Source organism: Drosophila yakuba, chromosome 3R, assembly GCF_016746365.2.
Source record: "Drosophila yakuba strain Tai18E2 chromosome 3R, Prin_Dyak_Tai18E2_2.1, whole genome shotgun sequence".
Classification (NCBI taxonomy): Eukaryota; Metazoa; Arthropoda; class Insecta; order Diptera; family Drosophilidae; genus Drosophila; species Drosophila yakuba.
Window position 1 is genome coordinate 7,365,982 of NC_052530.2, and position 12,375 is coordinate 7,378,356.

Below are 12,375 nucleotides of genomic sequence, written 5' to 3' on the forward strand. Positions count from 1 at the left end.
GTAGAGGTGAAACCACTATGGCATTAAACTTGGGTGTTTTAAATGGTCTTCAAATAAATCAAGAGATAGTCATTAGTACAGATGAACGGACGAGCGGACAGGCGGACTTGGTTATTGTGCCTGATCATCGATCTTCTGGTGACATTCTTTTATTTTCCTTTTCTTTTCATATCAACGAATCTTGTATAGTAAGTTGCTTAGCTCTGGAAGCAACAGCTTAACATTGCTTATGTGTAAAATGTAATCAACCGCTTTTAAAAATAAGCAAATATTTTACTAAACAATTGCTTAGCCTTGAAGCGGTCCTTGCCGAAGAATAAAATAATATATTAAGAACTTAATTTTGTAACCAGTATACTGAGATTAAACGTAATATTGGTTAATCTGAAAAGCTGCAGCCCCACTCTTAATCAGAGAACCGCGTTTTCCTCGAAAGTACTTTTAAAATGCCAAAAAGGAAAAGGATTAAGCATCACAAGGGAAGCAGCCAGCGGAACTGAGGCGAATAAAAGGCATTAATAAAACAGAGAACTCATTATGCCGTTGACCGCGTTGAGCTTAAAGTGCAAGCATAATGCAAAGCGGCAGTGATGGGGAAATGCACGCGAATGGTCCCTTGAATTGCAGGCGCGTAAATGTGAGAGTATTAACAATTTAACAAACAAAGGCAAAGGGCCATTAATAACACAGAACAACAGCGCTGTCGCTTAATATACCCACAATCACACACACATACATTATGCATGCGTATGTAACCATAAATACGGAATGTCAGAGCGGGAAAATCGTAGGCTCTGTTGCCGTGCAAAGTCAGGTGCTTCCGTCAGCTCCAATTGCACTTAGAAAAATGGTACAAATCGATTGAATTATATATGGTCACGTAATTTAGTTTCTTGCTATTGTATTTAGTTTTAAGTCTCCATAATCCTACTTAATAGCTAAAATCCATCAATAGAAAATTTAAATTTTTCAAAACCCAGTGACTTCTTCCTTTCTCACAGCATACATTCACGCGGGTGGCAAGTGGCTTTAAGTGACAAAATATACAGGAAAACAGTCCCAAATTTGTTCTTACTGTGCTAATGTGTGTGTGGAGCCTTTCTCCGGGTATCTGCATCTGTGTCCGAGTCTCCATGTCTGTGTGTGTAATCATGCATATCTTTGCCAGTGGGTTTTCGGTTAGTGCCTTATTTACGTTGGCCGGAAGCTGCTGGTTGTGCTTGTTTCCGCTTTTGTCTGAGCGACTTCATCAGCATCAATACTCCCTCTCGCTCTGTGCTAGCTTCCCATCCTCTCACTCTCACTCTGTTGCGCCTCTTTGCTATGGCAATGAAGTAGAACAGGCTTATTAATTTCAACATAACGCGCACATGGCAACAACAACAATTTTTCTCACGTACGCACACCTATAAATTGCACACGCTCACACACGTCGCGGACATACATACATACATAGTTGGCTCCTAGCTTTCAGCGGTAATTATTTCAAATTAAATGGCAAAGCACTTTTCCAGCATGTGCTCCCGAAAGTATGCAGCACATTATTAGCATCAGGTGGGTGCGTGGCGGGTGTGTGGGTTGGTAAAAGGTGGTGGTATAGGCAAACTTCGATAAGAAGAACGGCATGACTCTGTACAAATACTATGCAATTGTCTTTAAAATCACAAGTGTGGAACAATGGTGACTTTTGTTTTGTCCCAAAGTAAAATTAAACTGGCTCCAAAATGTATCTTTTATTGCATTGATTACAAATAAATGAATCGCTTTTAAATACTTATTTTATGCGCTTTGGTGCGCATAGTTTTTTGGATTAGCCTAACACGATTTTCTAGAATGAGTGGCTTTTTGATTTCGTTCTTTTCTGACAGCCCTTTTCCGAGATGGATAATATGAACTCAAAACAAGACATCTGACTTTTGGACATTCTCCATGCTTCGTGACTTTGTCTGTTGGTCGTCTGGCCTCCATCAATTTGGCCTTTGGGCTGGTTTTATTATCCCAATGCGTATGGAAATGCTGACAAGACTTGCTTGTCATGGCTGACTCTAAGGCTAAATAATTTTAATAATGCAGAGTAAGACATACACATGTGAAGGTTATGCCCGGAGCCATGGCATTCCAGGGTCAAGTAGACCTCAAACCATTTCACTTTGTGCATTAATGTAAATACATTTTCGAGCAGCTAGTCATTCTCCTTCCTTCCATAAATTTTAAGGGAATCCCAGGCAACGAGAGATGAAAGCGATATACCAAAAGGGAAATATCAGAGCTGAAAACTGTTGCCGTTGGTCAAGCATATGCAATGTGTTTTCCATGTGAAACAGCTTACTTGAAAGAATTTAAATGGCTCGCATTACTTACCGATGTGTAGTTTCATATGGTAGTGGCCATATTTTTCACAAAAGAATGTGGCTTCGCATTCACTTGATCTTCGCTTTGATTTACCACTCAGGGGAAAAACTTTTCCAACTGACCGTTCCCAAATTCAAAATGATTTGATACACTGTATCCTTTAAATGGCGTTTAATTAATCGATAAACGTTGGACGTTAATAAAAAGGCAAGCATAGACTTTAATAACATTCAATCATTTCACTTAAGCGCGTGGAATATCAATTGATTTGAATAATTTAATGGCTGCCTAAAAATTTTGCGCACTGAGAAAATTACTTAAAACTCAAAATTATAAAATATATGGGCGTTTTAATTGACAGGATGCTTAAAGTGGGCTTTCGCCAATTAAAAAGTGCACAAGAAGGAACTCAAAGAGCTTTTAGTTAGAGCTCTCCAGCACTTTGTGTTAGTTTTTTTGAGCACAGCAAGGACGGTTTATTAGTGTTTTTAGAGCATTCGGCAGGCAATGATGTCAGATGGATGATAGCGAGGACGAGTGACGCAATTCGACAGGAGTGGCATATGCAACAAATTTGTAAGGACGCCTTTAATTCCATGTCAGCTGCTTGGATGCCTGAGCTGAATGAATGGCTGAAGCCCTCGGGACATGCTCTAAAGTCCTCAGTCCTCAGTTCGAAGGCGCCTCGCTTAGGGCTTTATGCTTTTTCTTTGGCCCGCTTTTATAGGCGCCTCCAAATCCACTTTGTAAGCCATTCCAGTGGTAATAAAGGCGAAAGTGAGTGCTGCTAATATAAAATTGAATTTAAATAAATGGAGTCGGGGCCGTAAAAAACCGAATTCTGATTTGATTTGTTTGGAGGCGCCCGCCCAGCACTTAGGCGCCATTTGATATGCAACAATCTTTGGCGCCAAATGAAAATCGGGAACTCTGAAAATCGGTAAATCGAAGAGACTAGGAAGGGGCATAATCATCATCAGCATGGGGAGTTTTGTTCTGTATTAAATCTTGTGGAGGAAATGTAGCCCGAAATCGCTCCAATTTATCCATGCCACGCGCTTTTGCCGTTTTATAGGGGGGGAATTTATAGGGGAATTGTTTAAGCTGATTGATTAAACTGACTGGTCCTTGATCCTTGAATCATATTCCCAAGTACATGCAATGCCTCTCCCTTTTTCTTCGAATGCGAATGCCGCTGACTCAATTTCAAAGGGGTAAACTTGAGCCTGCAACCGCCGCTTTCATTAAACAGTCGCCAGGCAGTTAGTCAGCTCATTAAAGAGCCCGCCTACAAATTGGCAGCTTGTGTGGGTCATGTGGGAAAGATTTAGGCAATTAGCACCCGCAGTACACCCATCCGAGGGGGGTGGTGGGGACTTAACCCGGACTCTCGACCCTTCCGCCCCCAAAAATACCTACGATTTCAGCAGTCGGTGGAAATGTTAACACCTAGCTAAATGTAGATTGTCGTCGCATACCTGCTCAAAACATCTTGCTCTGTGTCCTTTTCATCCTGCGAGCTGATTGCGTAATTCCAGCTCACAAGTGGTGACAACGGTCGGGAGTCTGTTAAAAATGTATTATCACTGCGATGGCCCCCAGATCCTGCAAGAGTGTCTACTTAATCGCAGCATATACCCATAGAATCTTCGCGCAGTTGTTTGGCTTTAAATGTTTCAATTAGCCTGGGCGGTACTTAAAACAAACAGTCTGACTCCTCACTTGGTTCACTGTCTATCCATTTGGGGGAGCACATTTAATTTAATTTAAAAGGAAGTAGATTTGCGAATTAATACATTTTTCAGATTGAACCTTGCATTTAATGTGGCTTATTTTAAAACCATCTTGAAATTGTCATTGTGGATAACTATTTGCTCATCGCACTAGTATAACTTTTCAATGTCATTTCGGTTATTTTGATAACTATCATAATTCTAAGGAAAAGCTTGAGAAGAAATAAACTAGCATAGTTACACACGAGTTTAGACATGACTATTAAGCAGATTAAGCCTTATCAGTTAATAATTAATAGAGTGTTTCAGTTGTTTTTGCACAAAAAAGTCTTACTTGATTTGCTAATCAGGTAAAATAATGAAAATTCCAACGAACTTTGTAATTGAAAAACATGTAATTCTATGGAATTTTCGGTGCGTTGTCTAATGTCTAGGCTAGCTTGCTAATATTCAGCATTCTAAGAATATCACAATTCATTTCACCTTTCGCTGAGCTATAAATTCAGCTCCTAAGCTGCTGGGAAATCAGTACGGTTTGCCTCAGCCATCCAAAAAGTCATAACCAAAATGAATTCACTAACTGGTTTTATGTACGTAGCACCGAGTTGCCTGGTTTTACTTTAATCCAAAATATTTTACTGTGATCATAAACTACAAATATTCTAAATACTTAACTAGGTGCTGTGCACTGCTGCTGATTAGTCCTTTATGCATGGGATATACCGACGAAGATCGTGAAGCCGACAGCCGTAAAGTTGCTGAAATTATCAGAAACTCCCAGGACGACGACTCTAAAATCAATAGCACACAGGAATTACTGGATATCTATAGGCGTTTATATCCCAGTTTGACCCTTGAGGATCGGGAGAGTATCGATAAGTTCGTCAATGAACACACGGATGCGATTCTAATCGATGGAGTTCCGAGTCAGGGAGGCCGTAAGACCAAGTACGTTGGAAAGGTTTTATCCCCAGCTGCGAAGGGATTTGCCATTGGATTCTTTGAAGAACTTGGTTCCAAAATTGCGCAATTGTTCACTGGATAATAATTGAAATAACTGAATTTAAATAATTATGTGAAAAAAATAACAAAATATGAGCAATAGGTTTTTTAATTTGTATACAACTATTAACCAATCATTTCAAATAAAATTTTAATGAACATTATGTAGTGGCACATTATTAACTTTCGATCGCACTCTGAAATCCACTTCAAAAGCAGTAAACTGATATACGACGTGCTCATTGCCATTCATACACAGGATAATGGATTATGATAATGGTGTTATGATCTTAGCAATGCTCCCAATGTTGTTTCCGCAAAAAGAATAAATAACTAAATATTTGATTTAAACTGTAACTATACTTTAAAAAAACTACTACTTAATTGTAGTGCAATTTTATGCTCATATTTCATTATACCCGTTACTTGAAGTTTGTTTCAAAACAATAGAACCAAAACACAGTTTTAATTTTTCTTTTATATTTTTTTTACTCTACGAGTAAAAGGCTATAAATAGATTCGATGAGAAGTATCTGTCCATTTGTATGAACGTCAATATTTCAGAAACTATAAAGTTGAGATTAAGCATGCAGATTTCTGGGACATACATACATGCAGCGCAAGTTTGTTGACCTATTTTGCCACGCCCACAAACCGACCAAAAATGCCACGCCCACACTTTTGCAAAAGGTTTCGAAATTTTTTCAATTAAATTTGCCTTTTACAATTTCTGTTAAAGTTAATACTAGATTCGTGGGAAGGTATATCTCTATGCCAACAAAATTTTGAAATATCTTCCTGGCACTTCCACTAGCTAAATATCTGACAGTCAAGAAATTCGACTGTAGTGCACTCTTTTGTTCTGGTTCTGTTTTTATTTAAATAAATATTTTTAATTAACATTAAAGTGTATTTTTGTTATTAACGCTCTGGCGCTTTGTGATAACATTCCTCGAAAAGCGTTAATCTTTATTTTGTGTTCGGTTATCAGTACTGAGAAGTCATGAGAAGTATTATAACTTGAAGTAAACATGTAAGCATATCTACAAAACGTTTTTTATTGTTATAAAGGCTATATAAGATTTATTACTGTAGGTATCCGTATCACAAAATACAGATGATGTTCTTATTAGCATTGATAGAGGTAATTTCTAGTTATATTTTCTGATCACTGATCATTGATAGGGAAAATTCTCGATCATTTGGTGAGAAGTTCATTTTTCTAAGTGCTACATTTCCTCATACATTTTATATAAGAACATACATTCACTGGTTAATGACCATTAAGGGGATCCTATTGTTGGATTTTGAAAAACATTAAAAAGTTGTAAGCTTAAACTCAATTACAATATTCCAGCTGCATAGCAGAGTGGAAAGACTATCATTTGATTCTTAGAATAAAGTTTGTATATCCTTTTCAGTATTTTCAATTTTACATTTTCTTTTACATAAAAAGTTCTTAAAATATTAATGCAATCGGCCAATGCTTCCTTATATTTATGAAAATAATTGTATTGTCCACTTTTAGTAGATTGTTTTCTTTGCATGGATCGTTGAGAAAAAGCTTCTTTATTCGTTATCAGGGAGCAATCCATGAATATAAATTCAGTCTTGTCTTCAAGATTGTCAGTTCGGCTGCACTTGCATTCTATAAAGTACTTACAAAATGAATTTTAATATGTCGATGATGTAAGTGGCGTTGCGCATTTTATATAATTTTAGTAAATTGTTTGTGTATTATTCAGTTGTTTCGCACTGCTCCTGATTGTTACTTTGTGCTCGGCGTATTCTGTCCAACAACGTCAAGCTGACAGTCTTAGGGTTGCTGAAATTATACGAACCTCCCAGGACGAAAATACCAAAATCAACAGAATCCAGGAACTACTTACCATATACAATCGTATGGCTCCCAGCTTAAGACCAGCTGAAAGGGCGAGACTTGACAAATTCATCAGTGAACATACGCAAGAAGTCCTAATCGATGGAGTTCCCACCCAAGGTGGTTCTAGGATGAAAATCATAAGGAAGGCCCTGACTCCGGCTGCAAAGGACGTGGCAACTGGATTCTTTACCGAACTCGGTGCAAGTATTGCAAGCATATTCACTAACTGGTTTAAATCTAGCACCGAACCAAGCCAATAAAATTATTGAGTTCTTTCTTTTAATAAAATAAATTCCGTTTTGAAAGTGAATTGAGTTTATTGCAAATAAGCATTCAGTTAAAGCTTTGAAAGCAGGCAATATAAATGTCGGTTTTAGGAATAAAAGGTTAATTAAATAAAACTCAGTTCTATCATTATTTTAATATTAATATTATTTTCTTATGAAGTGGACATCGTGAGCATTTCACCTTGCACATTGCCTTGCATTACGCATTCAAAAAATATCCACTCAAATTAGATCGTATAAAGTTGATTTATAGTTTTAGAAAGAAAGCAGGCCGAACTTTGTTCATTCAATCTGGCCAAAGTTTGTGTTGAATTCAATCAACACCCAAACAAAACTGGACTGTGCAAGAATGTTTTTCGAAAATGCTTTCGCAATTATTATTTCTGGGTAAAAACACTTTTTTCGGTGTTCTACACAAACTCGTTTTCGGCTGACGAAAGTTTTTGATTGTCTGGTCGAAACAAGGCATGTGGAAAGTAATTAACATGCAAGTGTCGAAAGCGTCTGACAGAGACTTTCAACGGAGTGTGGGCGTCTCCGGCTGCCACAGGACATCCTTGTGGGTGAGGACTAGTGTGCCCCCTTCATCAACGCCATCAGCTGTGGCATTTGACTTCTGAATGTGTCGTAAAGTTGATCCTTCCCCCATCCCTTGGCTTTCCTGGTTTCCCTTCCTGTTTACTGAACTCGTCAACGCTGCTGCTGCTGGCAATTTGTTTAATTAAATGCTAGCCCGAGAACCAACATACACAGACGAACACAAACACATTATCAGGATCCGGGGTTTGGAGCACAAAATTAAATTGAATAACAACTGCTAAACACATTGAGGCTAACACCTGCTTATCGAAGTGTCAACAGCAGTGAGTACCTGCTTTCAATTACAGTGGGGTCGGCATACACAGATCGTTTCGTGTAACTATATAGCTGAAACTTTTGAAACTATAATGTTACAGAATGTACATATTTTAATGTCCGTATTTTTTGGTTGCCTATAATTGTTAAAATAAGTAATTTTGGTTGCTAAAAGATGGATCATTGTACAGCTTTTCCCTTGACCAGTTGGAATAAGGTGGATTTAACTACTGACGAACCATTTTTGGCTAGCTAAGTAACTGGGTCACAAGGATTTGATGGCACAACATGCAAATGGATTTCGTCCAGTGGAAATAAAAAAGTATATGTTGCCCAGCAGCTTTGCACCCCTGCATCATAGTTTTCCAGGAATGGCTTAGTAGTCAAGACCTAAACACCAGCAGAAAGACTTCCTAATAATGTTTTGTGTGGAATTCAGCCTTGGGGCTCAAAAAGCCGTACAGCTGCATAGGGTGTTCTTATTTCTGCCTGCCCTTTGCTAAGACGTGCTTACAAGGGTTCCTGGCTGTATCCTGTTGTCATGTGAAGGCTTTTACACCATCGCCTATATCGTCCTGATTATCATGTGACAACGTGGCGCACACAATAAAATCTGCATTTTTGCCTTGTCAAGTGTTTTTCCCCGCAGACAGCCAGCTAAAACCCGAATCGAACTGAGCCGAGCTGAACTCTGCTCTTCAAAATGAAATATCCTGCAGGCACGCAAGCTACTGCGATGTCGACTGCCAAAACAGGATACGCATCCTGCTGCTGGGCGCGGATAGGTCTTCCTCCCAGCATCTTTTTGCTCAATGGCATGACCGTCAACTATTTACACGGCCAAAAACATGTTAGACACTGCCAGCAAGCTAGGAACATTTTGGAACTTTTGGCGTGGCCTTAACGGCTTGGCTAGTAAGTGCTTTCAACATTCTTGGCGAGAAAGAAATTTAAAGATATAACGACACTTTTTCAGTTTCTGGCTAAAGGCCAGTAGGTGGTATTCGATGGAATAGAGGAATAAGCATTTAGCCCACGTTTATTGTAAAATAAACCGAATGTACAACAAAGGAATAACTACTTGAGCATTTCTGGATTTTATGTGCATTCCGCTACGTAATTTCTATTCAAAATTAATAAAAACAATGTTTGTTTAGTATAAATGTTTTACAATTTTTTTTAAATAAGAGGTCGGAACTGTTTTTGTATTCCTGGAAGAACTATTCCCATAACTTAAATATACTATGTACACCTAAAGAAAAGCACCAAAAACTGTTTTTCCCTTCCCGAGCCACACTGTTTTCGGGGAAAATTCAATTTCGTTTGTTTATGAGCAAGAGTCTCTTTCAAATGCAAAGATAAGGCACAACGGTGGGACTACAGTGGATATGGATAGATACTTCAGCACGCCTCCTTCCCTAAATTATCCTATCTTCGACTCTTTTCGAGTGGTTTCCCTTGCCACACGCATATTGTGAAAAAGTTTTAGCACCTGTGCGGATAAAAATACGGAGGCCGGCAATGCGAAAAGAAAAGTTTGCCATTTACAGCCCATCAAGTCGGCTTCAATTTTGCCCACCTTTTGTTTGGCCCCTCACACTGTGAATTTCCCCAACTTTTCAGTGTATGTAGGTGGGCCTCTTTGTTTGTCACTTTCGGCAAAGTTTATGCGCTTTTTATAACGTGTATCCTTTTTGCATGTCGACTTACTGTTTTGGCTTTGCCCTTCACCATTTTATTACACCAACAACGGGCTCCTTAAGCACATGTAAAGGGCAAAAGTACACATACATATGTATGCAACCTGAAGATAGCACAACAGTGAGGTTGGAAAACTTTGATCACCCTGGCAGGAGACTTAATTTAATGTTCTTCTCGTGGGCTGCCGACTCGACTTGCCGCTGACTTTTTGTCCTGTTTTGTTTTAGTTTTGCGTCGTGACGCAAACACTGAATTTCAATTACCGGCTGCAAGCGTCCAGGAGTGCACAGAAAAAATAAATATTTTTCCAAAGATTATTTAGCTTAAATAAAATCATATTAATGCATATGTTACGTTTTGATGCTGTTATTAATATATTAAAGCTGTTTTCGAATTTAATAAGTTAGCATACTAACATGTAGACTCTGTGCGTTTAAGTACAAGTGCTTAATCCAGAACTGATAAGAAAGCGAAAATATTGTTTCATTTCCAGAATTTAATGAAGAAATGTTAAAACTTTAATGTTATCAATTCCATGAAAAGTCCGTAATCAGTTGCTTTTACTGACCCAGAGAGTTCTCAGAATCCCTGCACAATAATTGTAGATAGCTTCCCTATTCAGTGCTGCCTATAAAAGAAGAGTTGTCCATGAACATACATTAGTTCACCATCCCATCTCAAGTAAAGAAAGTGAAGATGTATTTTGCCATCCGCCTAAGGTAAGTCAAGCACTATATTGAATCCACGAAATAATAATTCGGTGTGAATTTCAGCTTTGTCCTGGCTGTGCTCTTCTGCCTTACGGGAAACGGAAATGCTAGAATGCTGGGTGCAGATTTCAACAGGCTCCAGCAACTTCAGCGTCGAAGTCACCAATCTAATGATGCCAACACCCAGCTGAAAATCGCATATGAAGTCATCGGAATTTATGATAAGTACAAGGGCCAGAAGGGATCAGATTTGTTAAGAGAAGCTCAACTGAATTCAGAAGTCAATGATTTTAAAAGAAAGAATGTGGTCGTCGATGGAGTGCCCGCCCAAGGAGGAGGAATTAAAGATGCAGTTAAGAAAATTGCTGATGAGGTTCCTGATGATGTGAAGAAGAATGCTAAGGATATCGCTGTGAAAATTGCAAAATCCGTAACTAAAAGTATATTTAAATATTTTTTAAATTAGCCAAAAAAGAGTAAATTGCTAGAAAATTTCATAAATCCACACAGAAATGAGTCGTATCTCAAATGGTCCGGTAATAATAAATAAATGACGGTGTAAATAATCTTTCAGATATATGAATCTTTAATAAGCAAATACTCTATTATTGAAGATATTTAAATCATCTCACAGTTTCGATACTTAAAAGATTTTTTGAGGTTCGATATTTCGAGTTTTTACCTTAATTAGTTGTTAAAAACTCTCAACACATGCCGAAAAAGATTCGTATTACTTATATGATATAAAATGTAGTTTAACTTCGTTCTTTTCCCATGTGTAAGTCTGACTGGCCTCAACCTGTGTTTAATATTTATACCCATTACTCGTAGAGTAAAAGGGTATACTAGATTCGTTGAAAAGTATGTAACAGGCAGAAGGAATCGTTTCCGACCATATAATATATATTTTTGATCAAGATCAATAGCCGAGTCGATATGGCCATTTCCGTCGTCTGTCCGTCCGTATGAACGTCGAGATCTCGGGAACTACAAAAGCTAAAAAGTTATGTCCAGAGACATAGACGCAGCGCAAGTTTGTTGATTCATGTTGCCACGCCCACTCTAACGTCCACAAACCTCTCAAAACTGCCACGCCCACATTTTCATTTTTGTATTAGTCTTGTAAATTTCTATCGATTTGCCAAAAAACTTTGTGTTACGCCCACATGAACGCCCACAAACCACCGAAAACTGTCAGTGTGGAAGACTCTTCTTCGCACTTCCAGTAGCTGAGTAACGGGTATCAGATAGTCGGGGAACTCAACTATAGCGTTCTCTCTTGTTTTGCGTTGTAGTTGCTGTCTTAAAGATTTCCTGTTACCGGCCAGAATTTGGACCGAAATTTTTGAGCTTTGTGTTGGCAATGTGCCCTCGCGGGACTTCATACATAAAAGGGCCGACATCTTTGCCAGATATTAGTGCAATTTCCACGTTGACCAAAAGTTCAATTCATTTCGTACAGGGACGTGTCACTGCTCCTCAACTGTTTTCATAAGAATTTATTGCTTTTTATTGGCAACTAAGTGGATCAGATTTCTCTTGGCAACTTTCGCCTGTGTCCCGTGTAATATGCCACAGATTTGGTGATGGCGAAATTACTTTAGGTTTAGTTGCCTCCATTTCAGGACCCTTTGCTTGTCTCTTCATTCCCTGTTTTTTTTTTTTTTACAATTTTGTCGTATTAGATTGAAAATTGAGTTGGGTATTTTGGGGGCTAAATGTCCAAACGAAGGAAGTGGCGGGCGTCCGCAGACTGACAGTTTGAATCTCACTCAGGTGAGATTTTCTTCAGGCCAAATGGTTCTCTTTCGGTAACCGAAATGGAGGAGTTCTTAAGGTAAATTGATTTTTCT

General features: G+C 38.5%; 3 protein-coding genes across 3 annotated transcripts; all 3 read left to right on the forward strand.

The window, feature by feature from the left end:
• The first annotated feature begins 4,564 nt into the window (after nt 1–4,564).
• Nucleotides 4,565–5,556, forward strand: LOC6535863 (protein Turandot A). Its single transcript, XM_002096446.4, has 2 exons — nt 4,565–4,675; nt 4,764–5,556. The coding sequence occupies exons 1-2, from the start codon at nt 4,653–4,655 to the stop codon at nt 5,128–5,130; spliced, it is 390 nt and encodes a 129-aa protein (XP_002096482.1). The 5' UTR covers nt 4,565–4,652; the 3' UTR covers nt 5,131–5,556.
• A 1,144-nt stretch (nt 5,557–6,700) lies between these two features.
• LOC6535864 (protein Turandot B) lies at nt 6,701–7,370 on the forward strand. The gene is made up of 2 exons (XM_002096447.4): nt 6,701–6,776; nt 6,833–7,370. The coding sequence occupies exons 1-2, from the start codon at nt 6,754–6,756 to the stop codon at nt 7,227–7,229; spliced, it is 420 nt and encodes a 139-aa protein (XP_002096483.2). The 5' UTR covers nt 6,701–6,753; the 3' UTR covers nt 7,230–7,370.
• A 2,536-nt stretch (nt 7,371–9,906) lies between these two features.
• On the forward strand, nt 9,907–11,115 carry LOC6535865 (protein Turandot Z). Its single transcript, XM_002096448.3, has 2 exons — nt 9,907–10,531; nt 10,586–11,115. Exons 1-2 carry the CDS (start codon nt 10,509–10,511, stop codon nt 10,986–10,988), a joined length of 426 nt encoding a protein of 141 aa, XP_002096484.1. The 5' UTR covers nt 9,907–10,508; the 3' UTR covers nt 10,989–11,115.
• Nucleotides 11,116–12,375: the final 1,260 nt, after the last annotated feature.

Bases quoted from the DNA above. Each gene is read 5' to 3' on its own strand.
- LOC6535863 (XM_002096446.4), top strand. From the start codon at position 4,653: ATGAATTCACTAACTGGTTTTAT. The intron at 4,676-4,763 runs GTACGTAGCACC...ATACTTAACTAG, and splicing joins AATTCACTAACTGGTTTTAT to GTGCTGTGCACTGCTGCTGA.
- LOC6535864 (XM_002096447.4), top strand. From the start codon at position 6,754: ATGAATTTTAATATGTCGATGAT. The intron at 6,777-6,832 runs GTAAGTGGCGTT...TGTATTATTCAG, and splicing joins AATTTTAATATGTCGATGAT to TTGTTTCGCACTGCTCCTGA.
- LOC6535865 (XM_002096448.3), top strand. From the start codon at position 10,509: ATGTATTTTGCCATCCGCCTAAG. The intron at 10,532-10,585 runs GTAAGTCAAGCA...TGTGAATTTCAG, and splicing joins TATTTTGCCATCCGCCTAAG to CTTTGTCCTGGCTGTGCTCT.